Genomic DNA, 17,657 nt, shown 5'->3' with positions numbered 1-17,657 from the left:
GTGCTGTTCCTTCTGTTCCAGGAAGACCCTGTGTGACTGTCGTCTACAATTGTATTAACTATATCAGAAGTTTTATTAACAAATCATCTTTTCAAAGGAGCAGGGAAATATCTTCCTTTTCCTTCCCATTGCCCAAACTGTTATGTCTTTCATAGTTATATTTGTATACCCTGAAACTAAAAAAAAAAACCATGCCGCATTCCTTAGCAACTGAGATTTTTGTATGCAGCATACAATGTACAGAACACACAGCTTTTGTTTTTGTTAAAATATCTACTCTTTCTGTTGAATTATCTATCCTGTTTAATGGCATCATTCTTTAAGTCATCCAAGCTAAAAGGATTCTAGAAGTCCTATTCTAAATGCCTTCCTCTCCCTGTCTCATGTTCTATTGTTCATGAATTCCTGGAACTTCTATCATCCTATCATACGTCATTAGCTCTCCTCTTTTATCCATGTCCTCTGTAATGACCTTCATTTGGGAGTTTATTATCTCTGTTCTGGGATATTGCAGTTATTTCCTTAAATATTTTTGCAGTTTTCCAACTTGCCTCACCCTTTGCTCCTCACCATCAAATCCACCTCCTGGAGAGTCTAGAAATAGGTCTTTCTAGAATATAAATCTGTTGATATTTAGTCCCTGTTAAAGTTTTTCAGTGGCTTCTTCACTCCCTAAAGAGTAAAGTCTAAATTTAGTTTCATGTCATACAATGACCTTGATAACCTATCAGGCCTTTGTCTGTACCTAATCTGCTATTTCCTTCATATACTCTGTTCCAGCCTCTCTGAACTAGACCTTTTCAACACATCATATTACACCTTACCCTCCAATTCTATCTGAAGAACTTCTACTTATGTTTTAATAACCAGCTCAAATGGTTCTTTTCTTGATCAACCTCACACTTTCCTGACTCTGCCCTTCTGAACAGAACAGATCATTTTTTCCTTACTGACACCAGTAAACTCAGAATCCATTGGTTTACTAAAATTTGTCTTCCCTGAAGACTGTGAGTAGGGACTAGGTCATCTCTCTCTTGCTATATCCTGTCTACCATTGGCCGGGTATATGGGATGTGGTCCATAGACATTGGCTGAGTAAGTATAATGTAAGGAAATTCAAGCTTATACGAGAACATAATTTGTTCTTTTTAAGTCGACTTTTGTTGTTTTCTTCTGCTTCTAATAACACTACCCAACCATTGTAAAAAATTCAGAAAATCTACAGAGTGAATGGTGTAGTTTTTAACCAATCTATAAGTACAAATTGAATCTAGATGTTTTGTGCTTTGCTTCTAAGGCCCTTGTATTCCTATCACTGGGAATTCTTTAAGGGGTATGAGTTTCAGAATGGGCCTGTTGTTGCTTGTTACCCCGGCTAACAGACACAGCTGCAACAATCAAGCCAGAACTCGGCTGTTGTTCCTGAAAGCTTCACTGAGCTGCCACTTCAGGTTGGAACTCTGTTTCTAAGCTGCAGCCTCTATGATGTCTTGGTACCAGGAAGGCTGGAACTCAATTTCTCCTTCTCAGTACTGAAGATGCTGGCACTTAGCCATGCAGGTGAGAGAACAAGTACTTGACTGGGGCATCTCAGAGCTGGTTAATGGTGGTAGGACATCCTTTTTCTTTTACAGTAAGTTATTTCTCAAGTGCACTGTTATTTGCTTTGTCTTTAGTTGACAGTTGCTGCTCTCCTTTCTTCACTATGTGCAAACATGTCACTGTATGTCTTAGTCCCAATAGTGCATAGAGTTCGAATTTATACTCAAGGAGGCTCCCTATCCTCCATGTAACAATGAATAATTAGCCTTTGTCATAGAACAAAAAATAGAAAAACCAGACTCCTCTCAATGAATGTACTAATTGTTTTTCCTAAGTTGTACCATTAGCATTAGCTCTTGTCTTTAATCAAAATAAACAGCTTACCTGTATAAAAGATAGGGCTTGTGATTACTTTTGCTAATTATGAAAAACCTTTAAGTGTACAGTTAATAGAGTTAGAAAGTCCTGACAGCTAATGCACATACAGTTTGCTCTTTCAGGAACTGGTTTATGGTATGCTTTTGCCAACGTATTAAAGTAAGTTCAATTGAGTGGTTCACAACTCAGGTGGAAATTATTGAATTTACTTTTTCTCCTGGGTAGCCTGAGTTTTATTTTGTCTCGATGTGTATCTGATATTACTCTGTTGCTTTACTTGTGTAGATACAGTCTGAGTGTTTTTTGAAATAGGTGTTCCATGAATAAAACTGGGTTACATAAAAATGGAAGTTCTTTAACAACAATCATAAACACTGAATATACTCGTGTCACAGATTTAGATAGTATTTTTTTTAAAGACAGAGTCTCGTTGTGTCACCCCACTAGAGTGCAGGGGCGTCATCATAGCTCACAGCAACCTCAAACTCCTAGACTCAATCTATCTTCCTGCCTCAGCCTCCTGAGTAGCTAGAACTACAAGTGTGTGCCATGACGCCTCTATTTTTAGTAGAGACAGGGTCTGACTCTTGCTCAGTATAGTTTCAAACTCCTGAGCTCAAGCATTCATCCCACCTGGGCCTCCCAGAGTGCTAGGATTACAGGCATGAGCCACTGCACCTGGCCAAGATAATTTTTTTTTCATGGCTCATGATTCCTAAGTAATGGGCAGCAAGGACTGGTATTTCAAGGACTTTTATTATTAATTATGCTATACAGTCTGACAAATCAGATGTGATTGTTTTGTCACGTTTTGCTTTACTAAACATACAGAATGTGTTACAGTATTTAAAAAATTTCTTTTTGCTTTGAATCAAATCTGCAAGGAAATACAGATATTTCAAACTCACTACTCATAAACAGAGAGATATATTAAGATCCTCAAGTGGTCTTTTAAAAAATTTTTTTTATTTAAGCATACTACAGGGGTACGAATATTTAGGTTACATATATTGCCTTTGTCCCACCTGAGTCAGAGCTTCAAGTGTGTCCATCCCCCAGCCAGTGCACACTGCACCTATTAGGTGTGTATATACGCATCCCCTTCTCCCCGCTCCCATCTACCCGACATCCGATGAATGTTATTACTATATGTGCATTTAAGTGTTGATCAGTTAATACCAATTTGATGGTGAGTACATGTGGTGCTTGTTTTTCCATCATTTTGACACTTCACTTAGTAGAATGGCCTCCAGCTCTATCCAGGATAATATATGAGGTGCTAGATCACCATTGATTTTTGTGGCTAAGTAAAACTCCATGGTACACATATGCCTCCATTTTATTAATCCAACCATGTATTGATGGGCACTTGGATTGTTTCCACATCTTTGCAATTGTGAATTGTGCTGCTATAAACATTCTAGTGCAGATGTCTTTTTTTATAGAATGTCCTTTTGTTCCTTTGGGTAGATGCCTAGTAACGGGATTGCTGGATCAAATGGTAGTTCTACCTTTAGCTCTTTGAGATATTTCCATATTACTTTCCACAGAGGTTGTACTAGTTTGCAGTCCCACCAGCAGTGTATGAGTGTTCCTACCTCTCCACATCCACGCCAGCATTTATTGTTTTGGGACTTTTTGATAAAGGCCATTCTCACTGGAGTTATTGATACCTTGTTGTGGTTTTGATTTGCATTTCTCTGATGATTAGAGATGTAGAGCATTTTTTCATGTTTGTTGGCCATCAGTCTATCTTCTTTTGAAAAGTTTCTGTTCATCTCCTTTGCCCACTTTTTGATAGGATTGTTTGATTCTTTTCTTGCTGATTTTCCTGAGTTCTATATAGATTCTAGTTATCAGCCCTTTATCAGATGCGTAACATGCAAATTATTTTCTCCTATTCTGTAGGCTGTTTGCTCTCGTGATAGTTTCCTTGGCTGTGCAGAAGCTTTTTAATTTGATCAGGTCCCATTTATTTATTTTTGTTGTTGCTGTGATTGCCTTTGGGGTCTTCTTCATAAATTCTTTGCCTGGGCCAATGTCTATAAGAGTTTTTTCAATATTTTCTTCTAGAATTCTTACAGTTTTATGCCTTAGGTTTCAGTCTGTTATCCACCGTGATTGATTTTTGTGTGGGGGTGAAAGGTGTGGATCCTGTTTTAGTCTTCTACATGTGGCTATCTAATTTTTCCAGCACCATTTACTGAATAAAGATTCTTTTCCCCAGTGTATGTTTTTGTCTGCTTTGTCAAAGATTAGATGGCTATATGAGGATGGTTTTATATCTGGATTCTCAGTTCTGTTCCATTGGTATGTCTCTGTTCTTGTGGTCTTTTTATTACCAAATATTTGAAACGTTTATGATAAAATACATCAATATTGAACAAAAATGTGTGTAAACAGTAATTCTACAACTGGGAAGACATCTAAATTCTGTTAATTTTGGTGACGTCTTCCCAACCACGTCTAATCTTCAGTATCTTCTTCCTCAAGCACGGCAGAAATAGTATGCCTTTACATATCAGGACAACAATTGGAAGGAAAATAGCTATCATAAAAGTTGGAGGTGTATACCACACAAATTGCTCTTTATCTACCCATTTGTTCCAGGCAAAAATCAATGCGTGTATTGTGCCCAGTAGAAGGGAAACAATTCCTAGTTTGCTCTGCAAAAGAAGAAAATTACCTTAGTGAAGATTGATTCAATAACAGTGTATCCCATCCTACCTCATCTGGATCTGTTCTGTGGCTTGGAAATCCTTTCATTCATCTAAGGTTGTTTTCCTATCACATTTCTAAATAATGTTCATTCATATCTTTCTACTCTTTTTACATATCTCCCTTCATTACCTTACTTTCGGGTAATATTCTCATCCCCAGGCTAAGTTGAGAAAATTCACAACCATCCTTTTCAGTTTTAGGTGATCAACAATTCTGTCTTTCCATTCTCCAGCACTTTGTTCATCTCTCTTAAGACATTTATTTCATGGTGCTTTATCTCTTGTGCATTTGTTTTAATGCCACCTATCAAAAGACATCTAAAATGAGGGACTGAGTCTTACTCCTCATAGGATCCCTGCAGAATGAACCAATGACTTGCACATTTCAGGTGTTCAATTACATATTGGTGGGTTGACTGAAGATTACTGCAAAAATCAATTTGACCTCAGTGATTTTTATCAATTGCAAAGGCAACGAATGTGATTCACTCTGATTTTGGCACATGAATACTGAAGTGAATGAGCTAGGCCTATGTTTAAAAAAGAGTCTGATAAAATGGAAAAATATTACCAATTATTTCTTTGTTTGAACAAAATAGAGAGATCTGGAGATGTGAAGAAAAATTTTAGCTTGCATTGAAATGCTTTGGCACCACAGAAAGTTGCTTAAAAATAGTTGTTCACCTATGTAATCTTATGGCATTCTGACAATAGCTCTTCTAGATGATTTTTGACTTCCATTCACTTTACTGGAAATGGTCATTAGCCTGCCAGAACAAATCTAACTCACAATTATTCAGCTGCATTCTTAAGCCCCAGTGAATACAATCAAATAGCTAAGTTTATATTTTCAGAGGAATCTCCAAGGTAAATCATATTCTCAGATTCTAAATGAAAAGTTTCTAGGTTAATAATTGAAAAATACATGTCACTGGTTGAAGAGTAACTTTATCAAATGTGTATTGTATACTTATCATGGGCTAGGTGTTATGCATACAGTGGAATGGACTCAGTTGTCAAGATGTAGTGCTGCAATGCCTAATGGAATCTGAAAAGTGGTGCTCAGCATATGTGTGACAGGCAGAGCAATGTAAGAAGAAAGCTATTTAACAAGGCCCAGAGAACTCCAATGGTTATCACGTTGACTCTACAAAATTAACAAATACTGTGCTTGGAGAATGAGGTAACATCCCTAAGCTGCACTGGAATGATTCAGATATGAGACATACTTTCCAGTCTAATCAGATGCCCTGATAAAATGTCTTGTTGGGGTATATGTGGACACGTAGAAAGGATAGTGGGGAATGTATAACTTTGTGGGAATTTCCAAAGATGTCCACCCATAAAAGCTAAAGGTATATAATTTAAAACATTTTGGCAGTGCTTACGACTGAACTAAACTTAGTTCTTTGAATCTTGTCAGATAAGGATCCCCTTCTGAATTCTGGCACATCATGCTTTTTAAGTGTAATCTACCACTAGGAGATAAACTTCAGTAAATCTGAGATAGTTTTTAAATTCCAAGAATATTTAGAAACTTCAAGTGAGTAAGCCAGAAAAATGCAACTTGGAAAAAACAGCCTTTAAAATTAGATATTAGAACATCTTTGGCAGATAAAACTCCATTTTTTTTTTCTGGATAGTACAAAGCTGTGCCACTTAAAAAGCATGATTGGAGTCAGGTGATGGGTAAAATAATATTTTTATTTTTGTGGAACTAGTAAACTGTGGATATTGGATCCCAAAATATCACATTTGTAGTTACTAGGTGGGCAGCCAATTGTCTAACAAGTTTCAAATGTCAGAAGAATATTTTTCTTTTAGTAATGGCTATTATTTATGTCTAGAAAACACTTGTCCTGTTTAGAGGAAATAGGAAAAAAAAATAGGAGAGCACATTATTGATTGGAACAAGTATGGGATCTTTGTTACTGGGAAACATTTGTATTTTTTATGGGGTAAGGTATTATAAGCATAGAAAGATTTACTTCTCTGAGTTACTTTATATATCATTTACCTGAATATAGTGAAATTCTCTCCATGTCAAAGAGTCGCTCACAGATGGAATAGATGTCAGGGCCAATAGAGCCAGTATTGCAAGTGCCACAATACCCAGAGACACATAAATCTCCATTCTCCAAACATCGTGCTCAATCCAAGCATCTTCTTTGTTTTGCTGAACCTACAAGAAGGTAAAAGAAGAAAGGAGGAATGCAAACCAGTTATTTCCCAAATGTGAATTTCCTTCTACATTCCTCTCTCTGTCTACTAGGGAGGCCCTGATAACAAGGGAGGGGCCTCCACAAATTTGTGGCTTTTTCTTTTTTTATTTTCCTTTGCATTCCTCTAAGAGAAATGACATAGGAGCTATTACTTTTTTCCCTTGAATGCAACATTTATATAATTGGTTGTATTAATTATTTAATAATTATTTGACATTTTACTTGAATAGAATTGTAGTGCGCGTGCATGTGTGATAAATAAGCAGAACAATCAGCATTAAAAAGTAATCTTGGGAGGGCGGTAGAAGATTGAAATGTGACCCCATCCATGAACAAATTTTTTTTATGTTGTTGAAGTTGTATTCTATTTTTAGCTTTAAAAAATTTCTCAATGTAAAACTGTACAACCAAGCCCCAGTGAAGCTATAATAAAAATTTAAAATATTCAGATTACTTTTTTTTGGACAATGAACAAAACTTTAGTTATTGACAGTTTCATAACACACTGTATTGGTCACAAAGGAAAGAAATAATATGAAGAAAATAATAATATGTAATAAATAGTAAAACCAATTCAAATCTTACTACATGAGTAGGTCAGTAGGATTATATTTGTATGTATGGACCTATAGTTTATATCAATATAATATTTATACATTAATAAATTTAACATTTATTATCTGTGTGCCATTGCTGCAGGTTCTGCGGTTTCAGTGGTGAAATAAGAATTTTCCTATATTCCTTACATATATTCGATCAAGAAGAATTACATTTTAGTTTAACTTCTCTGTCTATCCAGATTACTTAGTAGGTAGATTCATAATTTACTAACATGGGTTATAAACATTTTCTATCCTTAGCTTCTGCTATCAGCAGAGATAATAATTTGTAATATAGAGCCTGAATAACAAAGGATTATGTATTGTTTCAATTTAATTGAAGTTGATTCCCTGCTTTAAGAGAGACTCATATTTTGGATTTTATATTTTTCTCAATGAAAATGGGAACCTAGATATTTGCTTTTCCAATTTTCCCTTAAGAAAGACTTATGTTTTCTTAATTACACCCTTGCTAACCCTTGCTAGCTGCCTGACCTTGGACAAAATCCTTAATTTTCTGTGTCTCATTTTCAATAACTGTGAATTAAAGCTAATAATTGAAGTATATTGCTCAAGGGCTTATTATGTGGATTAAATAACATAATACTCAAAAAATTCTTAGCATAGTTTCTGGAACATAATAAGCAGTATTAGTCACTATTATTAGTTTTCATTTATTAAATCAGGTAACACACTTTTCTTATGACAATTTCTACTGATCTAGATCCATATATAGATATTTATCTCCAGACAGATTACTTTTTCAACATGGCATTTCAACAGGAATTTGGGGTATTGACGTTACAACAAGAAAAGATTAATCTGTTAGGTGACTTAGACCTTTTAGTTTAGTAATAGTGTCAACATTGTCATCCTACCTGTTGGTATGCCCAGTTTAGCAACCTGTATCTGTAGGACCGCCTCATTGGGTAAGATAGACTATATAGTGCGTGCAGTACAGCAAAAAAGAAACTGAGAAGCCCAAATTGCTTTCTTATTAACATCCACCTATCCAGCCAATGTGGAAATTTCTTATACTTGGTTCCATTGTGAAGTTGTACAACTGCTGCTATCACACCTGGAAGATAAACCAATGCCAAGAGGGTGATGGAAACCACTGGCAAGACTTTGTTGATAACCCAAATTGGAATTTTATAAAAATACTGTTGATGGGAAGTTACCAAAGGGTAAATTATTTCCCTCAGAAGAGTGTAAAGAAATGTCAGGGATGATATAATGGCAGCTATTTTAATTGGCAAGCGCCATTTTGGAAAGAATTGCTGTTTGTGCTGAAGTTCTGAAGGGCAATCAAATTCATCCACATGGGCTGTTTGGTGCAAATGCGAAAGCACAGGTCTTTTCAGCATGCTGGTCTCTCCTGCGTCCTTATTCTACAAAGGAAAGAAAATAAACATCTTAAAAGTGATCAAAACAAGGGACTTTCTCTTAAATTAATTACTTATTGCTCAATCATCATGCTTCTCAGTGAATAAGGCATTTAGAACCTTGCTTTTGAATACTGGTTAGTTGAAGATCGTGTGGAATATGTTGCTCTGACCAAAGGTGCACTTAGCTACATTGTGGTTCTCTATTACTTGCTGTTATTCATTTGTCTTTAAGACAAAAGAAATACATGCTTCAGATGAGTAAGATAGTTAACTTGACAAATGAAATGATTTCATGTTATGCACATTTGTTGTGTTTATAATTTAATCAAAAGTAATTAATTACCTTTTCTCATTCAAATAATTAAGATAAAATAAATATTTTCTGCTAAAACTTCAGTTGAGATGATTTAGAAAAGAGTTTGGAACCAAAATTTTCTGCCACTTTTCCAGGCAAATAATGTAGTGTGAAACATTTAATCAATCTTGTGGTTGACCAAAAGTGGGGCAAGTGATTCTTATCCAAAAGTAAATATATTTGGTTAAACAGTGAATCATCAATTCACTTGATGATCACTTGGTAAGTAAGGTGCGATAGTGTCTTACGAGAAAAATGCTTGCTTACAAAACTACTGTTACATGGTCACTGATAACTTTTTTTTTCCCCACTTAGAACAGTTAGAAAGAATCGGAAGGGCCTTGCAGATTACCTGGTCCAACTCTGTCACTTTATAGATAAACTAAGACCTAGGATTTTCAGTGACTTATTCAAGGTTACTCAGTTAAGTCCCTGATAATAAGTCAAGGTGCGATTTCTTTCATACATAGCACACTCCCCTTGCACCCATCACAGCATCAATGATAGGAATCTGAGGGCAGTTGTCAGAGGACTACGGTGAAACTCAGTTTTACAACACTAGGAGATAGAGAATGGTATTGAATTATGTCTATAGATTTTAATTATTATCATTATTATTTTACCAAAGAATCATCATCTTCTAGACTTCTAGGCTTCATTTTCCAAAGTTCTTCTTGGTTTGTGATATCTTTTCTGCTCTCCATTAATTCGACAAAATAGTACGGCTTCAGCCACCTATAAAAATAATTATCTTCTTTAAGTCTATTCTGTTTATACTGTTAATGTTTGATGGGAAAACATAAAAAATTTACTTCCTTAAAGACTAGAGTGGCAGATAAAGTACAATAAAATTCGGATAGTGAACGATTACACATTTAGGCTCACATTATAATCTGTAAGAGTCTCAAACCAATGCCATTTTGTCAATAGCAACCACTCTTCTTTATTCACCTATTTGTTAAATGAATGACTTAGATGTCTACCTGGAATACAAAGGATCAGATGTTGCCTTTTATTTTAGGAAGATTTAACTCCAGGTTCTCATCTAAAGCAGTAGTCCCCAATCTTTTTGGCACCAGGGACCATTTCCATGGAAGACAGTTTTTCCCTGGACTTGGGGAAGGGAGGTGGGGTGTTGTGGGTGGGTGGGTGGGTGGTGGAGCGGAGCTCTGGTGGACTGGTACTGGGCTATGGCCCTGGGGGTTGGGGACCGCAGATCTAAAAGAAAGCCAACTCCTTTCAAAGGTAAAAAGAATTAGGAATGCATTATTTTGAAATTAACAATGTCATCAATGGAGGTTGGAGGTAGCTGATATAAGATTATACTTCTGGAAGTTATATGACTTTTGGGGTTGACACTGGAATCTGAAACAATAATTAATTGATTTTATGGGGAAATGTATTCTGAGTTTTAAGCAATGAACCAAATAGATACTGTTGGTAAGGTGAACCCTGATAGTGGCATGATGGACCAAAAGGTCATATTTTCAGAGTGCCATTTTCTCATTGGAGTAATGGGCTGGTCTTTGTTGGTAAGATGTGAATTGCTAGTATATTTTCAGTGGTGGTATTGAATTTGTGCTCAATTATTGACATGCCTACTCTCCTGATCAAACCTGTGGAAAATAATTTTGTCAAATTTCTTACTGTATAAAGAAATCTTTTCCTTAACAACCTTCACAGATCCTCATTCAGGCTTGGTATAACATTTTTTACGGAAGGGAAATATACAATGTCATAATATTATTCATGGTTTTTATTAGTTCTACATTTAATTCCAGAGGAATATATCTCCAATTTGTACTTTATGAAATTCAATGAGAAAAACAGATTAGCTATACTACAACTTGATTGACAGAAGGCATTCCAAGTGTTTCTGAATTTTAGATCACCTGTAGTACTTTAGAAAGTTTTTTCCAGGAATAGTTTAAAATATAGCCATGTGTCATATAACCATGTTTTAGGCAATGACTGACCGAATATACAACAGTAGTTCCATAAGATTATAATGGAGCTAAAAAATTCCCATTTACTACTATGCTTTTTATCATTATTTAAAAGTTTAATCCTTCTACTTATTAAAAAAAATACTTAACTGAACAATAGCCTCAGGCAGGTCCTTCAGGAGTTATTCCAGAAAAAGGCATTGTTAACATAGGAGATACAGCTCCACGTGTGTTACTTCCCCTGAAGACCTTTCAGTGGGACCAAATGTGGAGGTGGAAGACAGTGATGCTGATGATCCTGACCCTGTGTAGACCTAGGCTACTGTGTTTGTGTCTTAGTTTTTAACAAAAAAGTTTAAAAAGTAAAAAAAAAATTAGAAGTAAAACAATATAAAAGATAAATATATTCTAAAAAGAATATAGAGTAAGGATATAAAGAAAGAAAATATTTTTGTACAGTTGTATGACGTGTGTTTTAAGCTGTCATTATAAAAGAGTCAAAAAGTTAAAAAAATTAAAAAGTTTATAACGTAAAAACGTTATAGTAAGCTAAGGTCAATTTATTATTGAAGAAAGAAAAAAATTTAAAAATAAATTTAGTGTAGCCTAAGTGTGCAGTGTTTATATAGTCTACAGTAGTGTACAGTAATGTCCTAGGCCTTCACATTTGCTTATTACTCATTCATTGACCCACGCAGAGCAATTCTATTCATGGTAAGTACCCTGTACAGGTGTACCATTTTTTTTATTTTTTATACTGTGCCTTTTCTATGTTTAGATTTGTTTAGCTACACAAATACCTAACATCATGTTACAACTGCCTACAGGATACAGTATAGTGACATGCTGTACTGGTTTGCAGTCTAGGAGCGATCGGCTATACCATATAGCCTAAGTGTGTAGCAGGCTGTAACATGTAGGTTTAGGTAAGTCCACCCTGTAAGGTTCACTCAACAACGAAACTGCCTAATAACAATTTTCTTAGAACATATTCCTGTTGTTAAGTGACACAACTATACTCAAAACATTCTCCAAGTTTTAAAGATTTGACCTTCACAAAGAATAAAAAGGAGTCACTTTTACATAATGCCAACATAGTCTTTGTTGAGGTGCTCTTGGAACATTTTTCAAGATATCTATTTTGAAATTTCAGAACATTCATGATGAGGATATTTCCTGGTTTTGTTTGCCCACATTCTTTCTCTATTTTTTTCTGATATAAAACATTTCCTCCATTTGGAGAAATGCCCCTCCTATATTCAATACGATTTCAGGAGGCTGCCAATTACAGTATTGGCAAAACACCTATTCTCTGGTCATAGAAGTGGGCATATGACAGGCTTGGCCAATTGCAGTTTCCTATTGCCCAGATCACACTGATTGGCTCAGGGATGGCACACAACCCTTCTTGAACCAAATATAGTCCTTCCCTGATACTTATATAGGGAAGTGGAAGAAAGAGAGGAGATGTCTTTAACATTTTGTTAAGTTGGGATGGTATAAGCCTACAATGCTTTTTTTCCCATGCTGTAAGGAAGATATTTTCATTAGAACAGAGGAAAGCCAACAACAGAAACAGAACAAGAAGTGGAGAAAGACACAGAAGAGTCCTGGTGACATATTTTGAGTATTTAGAGTCCCTGAGACTAGATCATGAATTTCTCAGTTACACAGTCAATACATTCCCTTTTTTGCTTCAGTTAGTTTGATTTGGGTGTTCACCATTGGCACTTAAAAGAATTTTGAGGCCGGGTGCGGTGGCTCACGCCTGTAATCCTAGCACTCTGGGAGGCCGAGGCAGGTGGATCGCTAGAGGTCAGGAGTTCGAGACCAGCCTGAGCAAGAGCGAGACCCCGTCTCTACTAAAAATAGAAAGAAATTATCTGGCCAACTAAAAATATATATAGAAAAAAAAAAATTAGCCGGGCATGGTGGCACATGCCTGTAGTCCCAGCTACTTGGGAGGCTGAGGCACTAGGATCGCTTAAGCCCAGGAGTGTGAGGTTGCTGTGAGCTAGGCTGACGCCACGGCACTCACTCTAGCTTGGGCCACAGAGTGAGACTCTGTCTCAAAAAAAAGAATTCTGAGCAAAGCATATGCTAACCATCAAGTATTTTAAACCCATCTGTATGGCAGGCACTAAAGAGGAAAAAGAGAAATGAGGCTTTGTGCCCGCTCTGGAGGAAGTAACAGTCTATTTCCTCAAGAAGTATTACTCCAAGTCATTTGGTGATTTAACCAACATTATAAATAGAGTAGTTTGGAGGGGGTGTCTGGGCGTAGAAGTATCATCTAGTGTAATCAAATACAAGAAATAATTTACCATGTTTAGAGGATATTTGAACTGTGAGATTCAGGATAGCAAACATGTTAACATATAAATCTACATTTCTTCAATATTAATTCATGAATTATATTGTGAACAATGAGGTCAGGCAGTGGGAATACAAAGTTGAATGAGATGAAGCCTCTGCTCTCAAAAATATCGACGTCTAGAAGAGAAGGCAGGCATTTCAACAAGTACCTGCGTGGTAGTGTGATGCAGACTAAAGGAAGAGAAGTTTCGTAGATAGATGGTGGCATGGGAAAAGCAGCAGAGAAAAAGGTCTTGCTTCTAGATCTAGTCCTGGGGTATCTTGCAAATCTTGCAAGTTGGCAGTGTTTGCTGCCTGAGGACCACTATGAAGAGAATCTGAGCGGAAAGCCAGAGCGGCCCTGGAGAGATACTCAGCCATTTGTTTGCACCGTAAGGAGACCTGCTGAAGAGCACAGCCAGAGAAAAGTCCATGACAGTGTGGGAGCTTGTGGACTGTGTGGCCCACAGTCAACTTTGTGCCCACAAGCCAGGAAAATAAACTATCAGTCAAATAAAATATGTTGGATTCCATGAGACATTAACCAAATACATAATTAAGTCCTACAGTAAAATCTTTTCATGAAAAGAAAAAAAGAACACACACACACCAAAAACATAACAGAAAACAACACACTGTTCAGATGTTAGGAATTCCAGAATTTGACTCAAAGTTCTCTAACTTGCCTTTTGCTGTACCAGGATGGCTGGCCTGGTGTTCCTGCTAAATATTGACACAGCCCAACTGACTCATGTTTAGAGTTTAGAATATGAAGAAACCCAATGACTGGAATACATTATGGGTTGCATTGTATTTCCAACTTTTTATATTTTCAAGTGCATACTTGCTTTACCACACTTAACTACATGAAGGGGAGATTATTTTTTTTTCTCACTGTGCTGTTTTTCTCTTTTTAAAGCATTGCTTCCCTGGTGTGCTTAAGATGCATGCTAAATGAATGACCCATTATTAGACGTGGGGATGTGGGGGGAAATGTGTTTTACAAAAAGAACAAAGTAAGGAATTTGGCAGTGTGCGTCAATATTATGTCTACAAACCCCCTCCAGTGGATTTGACCAGTGGATTTGACATGTTTAAAGCCTTAATTGACTACCTTGGTGGGAACCTGAACACCATCCAAATCCTGAAAGAGGACCAATGTTCCAAGGACTAAAAATCGAAACTTCCAGTTACTAGGAAACCCGAAGACGAAGCAGCAGGACTTTAAGTACTAGGCACCAATCATTCGTCAGGGCGATGCAAACTCTCGAGGACTTTGCAAAGTTAAAAAACTTGCTACCAGAACCCAACCTGAAGACAAACCTAATAATCCATCGTATCCACCCCCCGCCACGCTCCTAGCGAAAGCTTTCCTGCGCGCCCCCGGACCCCAGCCCCTGGCCCGGCCACAGCCGAGCGGCGAGATCGCACTGAGCGGGGCTCTGAGCCCGCGCGCGGGACACCCGAGCAGCGCTCGCCCCGGAGCGCCGCCGCCGCCGGGTCCCGAGTGGGCACCCCCTGGGGCCGGGAGCCGGCGCCGGCCCTGCGAGGACGCGCGGACTCGGGGAGCAGGCGGCGAGCGGGAACGATTCAAGAGACTCACCCGCTCCTCAGCGTGGCTTGACCGTCCGCCGCGGCCGCCGCGGCTGCCTGGCGGAGCCGACCCACGCGGCGCCCAGCCCGCCGCGCCCCGCGCCCCGCGCCGGCCCAGACCCCGCCTCCTCGCCCCGGCGCGGCGGGCGCCACCTGCCGGCGCGCTGCCTCCCGGCCCCGGACGGCCCTCCGACGCCCCAGCTGCCCCGCCTGGGATCTCCGCGCGCCGCCAGCTGGCGCCTCCCAGCTTCCTTTCCGATAATCCCGCCTTCCCGCGCCCTCCCTTCCCTCGCCTTTAGCAGCCCCCAGGGGCTCTCGGAACCCCAGCGTGTATCGGCATCCCCCGGCGCGGGCCCGGCTGCGGGCGTGTCCGGTCTGGCAAGTCTGTGGGGGGGGGGGGCCCTGAGATTCTGCATCTCTGACGAGTTCCCAGGCGATGCAGAAGCATGCTCAGGTCACACTTGGAGATGGACTGCTTTAGAGCTAACAGACCCTTCCACAAATTAGCTTATTTAATACCTAACAGCCTTTCTGTGACGTGGCTGTTATTTACAGTTGAGGAATCCGAATCTGAATTTCTGACAGTGGCTTGCTCCCTGAATGGTCCACATCTTGTATCCTAAGTCTCACAGACCCTGCTCCCCCGCTGAAAATGCCCTTAAACCCCATGCTTACTCCTTCCCTTCCTTGCCCTCAGCTACTAAGTGCACCTTCATATCCTGGCTCAATGAAGTATTCCAAACCTAAAGCAAAGTTAATGCCAATATTTAAAAGTGCGGACGGAAAAATCCAAACTCTGAAATATTTGAAAGAAGTTTATTCTGAGCCAAATTTGAGGACCATGACCCGGAGCCACGCCCAAGAGGCCTTGAGCAGTGGACTCGCTGGGGCTGGGTTACAGTTTGGTTTTATACATTTCAGGGAGACAGGGGCTACAGGTAAAGTCATAAATCAGTACGTGGGAATTACACATTGGTTTGGCCTGAAAAGATGGGACATCTCGAAGCGGGGACTTACAGGTTATAGGTGGGTTTGAAGATTCTTTGGCTGAGAGAGTTAGGCTTTATCTAAAAGACCAGAAAGGAAATGCTTAATTTAAGATAAAGGTGCAAGCACTCTAGGAGGTCCAGAGAGGAGAATCTTTCGAGATAAGGATCTGCTGGAATGCTTGAGTTAAGATGGGGGCTTTCTGTCTTTTTGGTGATGCTAATGGTACACCGGAATCAGGTTGGGAAGTAAACCACACTGTATTTGGTTAACAAAAAACTGCTTAGTGGGATTTTACCATTTGTGAGCCTGACTCATCTGGCCTCCTTAGGAAGGAATTTGAACAAAAGGAAAAAAATCAGAGTTCAGTCCTCAAAAGTTTTAGAAAAAAGAACGCTGGAACCACCCTCAGGGTAGAGAATGTCTGAGATCTGAGTTGCAACATCTGGGGATTTGGTGTACACATTCCCAGAACTAGTCTGATTAGAAAATGCAAAGGAAAATAAACCCTCAACCGCCTTTTCCGTGATTGTCCTTTATTCATTGCTAAGGCACCACCGAGGACTATTTATGTTTTAATATATGTGTTTTTTGTAGTCATTGACTTTCCTGGGTAAAACCTTTTAAAGATTAAATTACCATGGACTGACACCTTGTGGTGGAAATACAAGTTTACACTTTTTACTTCTAGTGAAACTAGAAAATACTCATTAAAAAGTTAAAAAAAAAATCTGTGTAATCTGTGTGTGTGTGCTTATAGCACAGACTACAAAGAATTAAGACAATTGTTAAGTGTGTCTAAGTATTTTTGAATTTAAAAAATGATCATGGTCTTAAATGGTCAGACAAAGCAATATGCTTCTATTCTTTAAGATATGGTAGAACAAAGATCGTTCTCTTTGTCATAATCTCTTTTCCATATGAAGAGGGCAAAAAAGTTATTATTATATTAATATAAATTGGCTAGTTATAGTGGACTCCACTTAAAACTGGTTTTCCTCCTGTACTGAAAACATTTAAAATCAAACCAAAATATTTTTGTTTTATAATTAGACTTTAGCAATTTTATTTCTGCACTTCTTGTGAAAGATTTTTTGCCCAATATTTTAGTGTGGTGAATAAAGATAGTATGTTCCAAAGTAAAATGATTGAAAATGTGAGTATGTTTACCAATTAGTTTGTAAATGTTATAAAAGCCACACAAGATTAGATTAAGGAAAACATAATGCTAAAAAAACCTTCATTGAATTGTCAGGAGTTAATATAGATGAACAATCTGCCAATTTTGCATATAAATGACCTCTGCTTTGAGTATGAGATTTTTTTTTTTTTTTTGAGAAATACAATGTCAAAACATCTCAGAATGCTCTGAGTCAGCCTCTTTAGCACATACTTCTCAAAACCAGTATGGTTTGTGGAAAACAATGTTATGCTATTGCAAATGTTGAAAAGCATATTGCTAGTTTTGCTGTGACTCATTAGAACTGGAGGATTATAAAATGGGAATTCGGCTGTGACTTATAAGTAAATTTGGATCATTCAGGATATTTTGTAATAAACTATAGGGAGAGG

The 17,657-nt window shown here is 38.1% G+C and overlaps 1 protein-coding gene across 1 annotated transcript; it reads right to left on the bottom strand.

Annotated features, from left to right (window-relative positions):
• Positions 1–4,227: 4,227 nt before the first annotated feature.
• Positions 4,228–15,188, bottom strand: STEAP1 (STEAP family member 1). Its single transcript, XM_045564035.1, has 5 exons — positions 15,109–15,188; positions 9,828–9,939; positions 8,340–8,852; positions 6,658–6,822; positions 4,228–4,586 (listed from the first exon to the last, which is right to left on the bottom strand). Exons 2-5 carry the CDS (start codon positions 9,906–9,908, stop codon positions 4,347–4,349), a joined length of 999 nt encoding a protein of 332 aa, XP_045419991.1. The 5' UTR covers positions 9,909–9,939; positions 15,109–15,188; the 3' UTR covers positions 4,228–4,346.
• Between the last annotated feature and the right edge of the window lie 2,469 nt (positions 15,189–17,657).

This window comes from Lemur catta, chromosome 11 (genome assembly GCF_020740605.2).
Source record: "Lemur catta isolate mLemCat1 chromosome 11, mLemCat1.pri, whole genome shotgun sequence".
Taxonomy (NCBI): Eukaryota; Metazoa; Chordata; class Mammalia; order Primates; family Lemuridae; genus Lemur; species Lemur catta.
The sequence above is the reverse complement of the archived record's forward strand: the minus strand, read 5'-3'. Positions and strand labels throughout refer to the sequence as shown.

Bases quoted from the DNA above. Each gene is read 5' to 3' on its own strand.
- STEAP1 (XM_045564035.1), bottom strand. From the start codon at position 9,908: ATGGAGAGCAGAAAAGATATCACAAACCAAGAAGAACTTTGGAAAATG. The intron at 6,823-8,339 runs GTAGGATGACAA...ACCTTCTTGTAG, and splicing joins TAAACTGGGCATACCAACAG to GTTCAGCAAAACAAAGAAGA. The intron at 4,587-6,657 runs GTAAATGATATA...CTTCTTTTGCAG, and splicing joins GAGAATTTCACTATATTCAG to AGCAAACTAGGAATTGTTTC.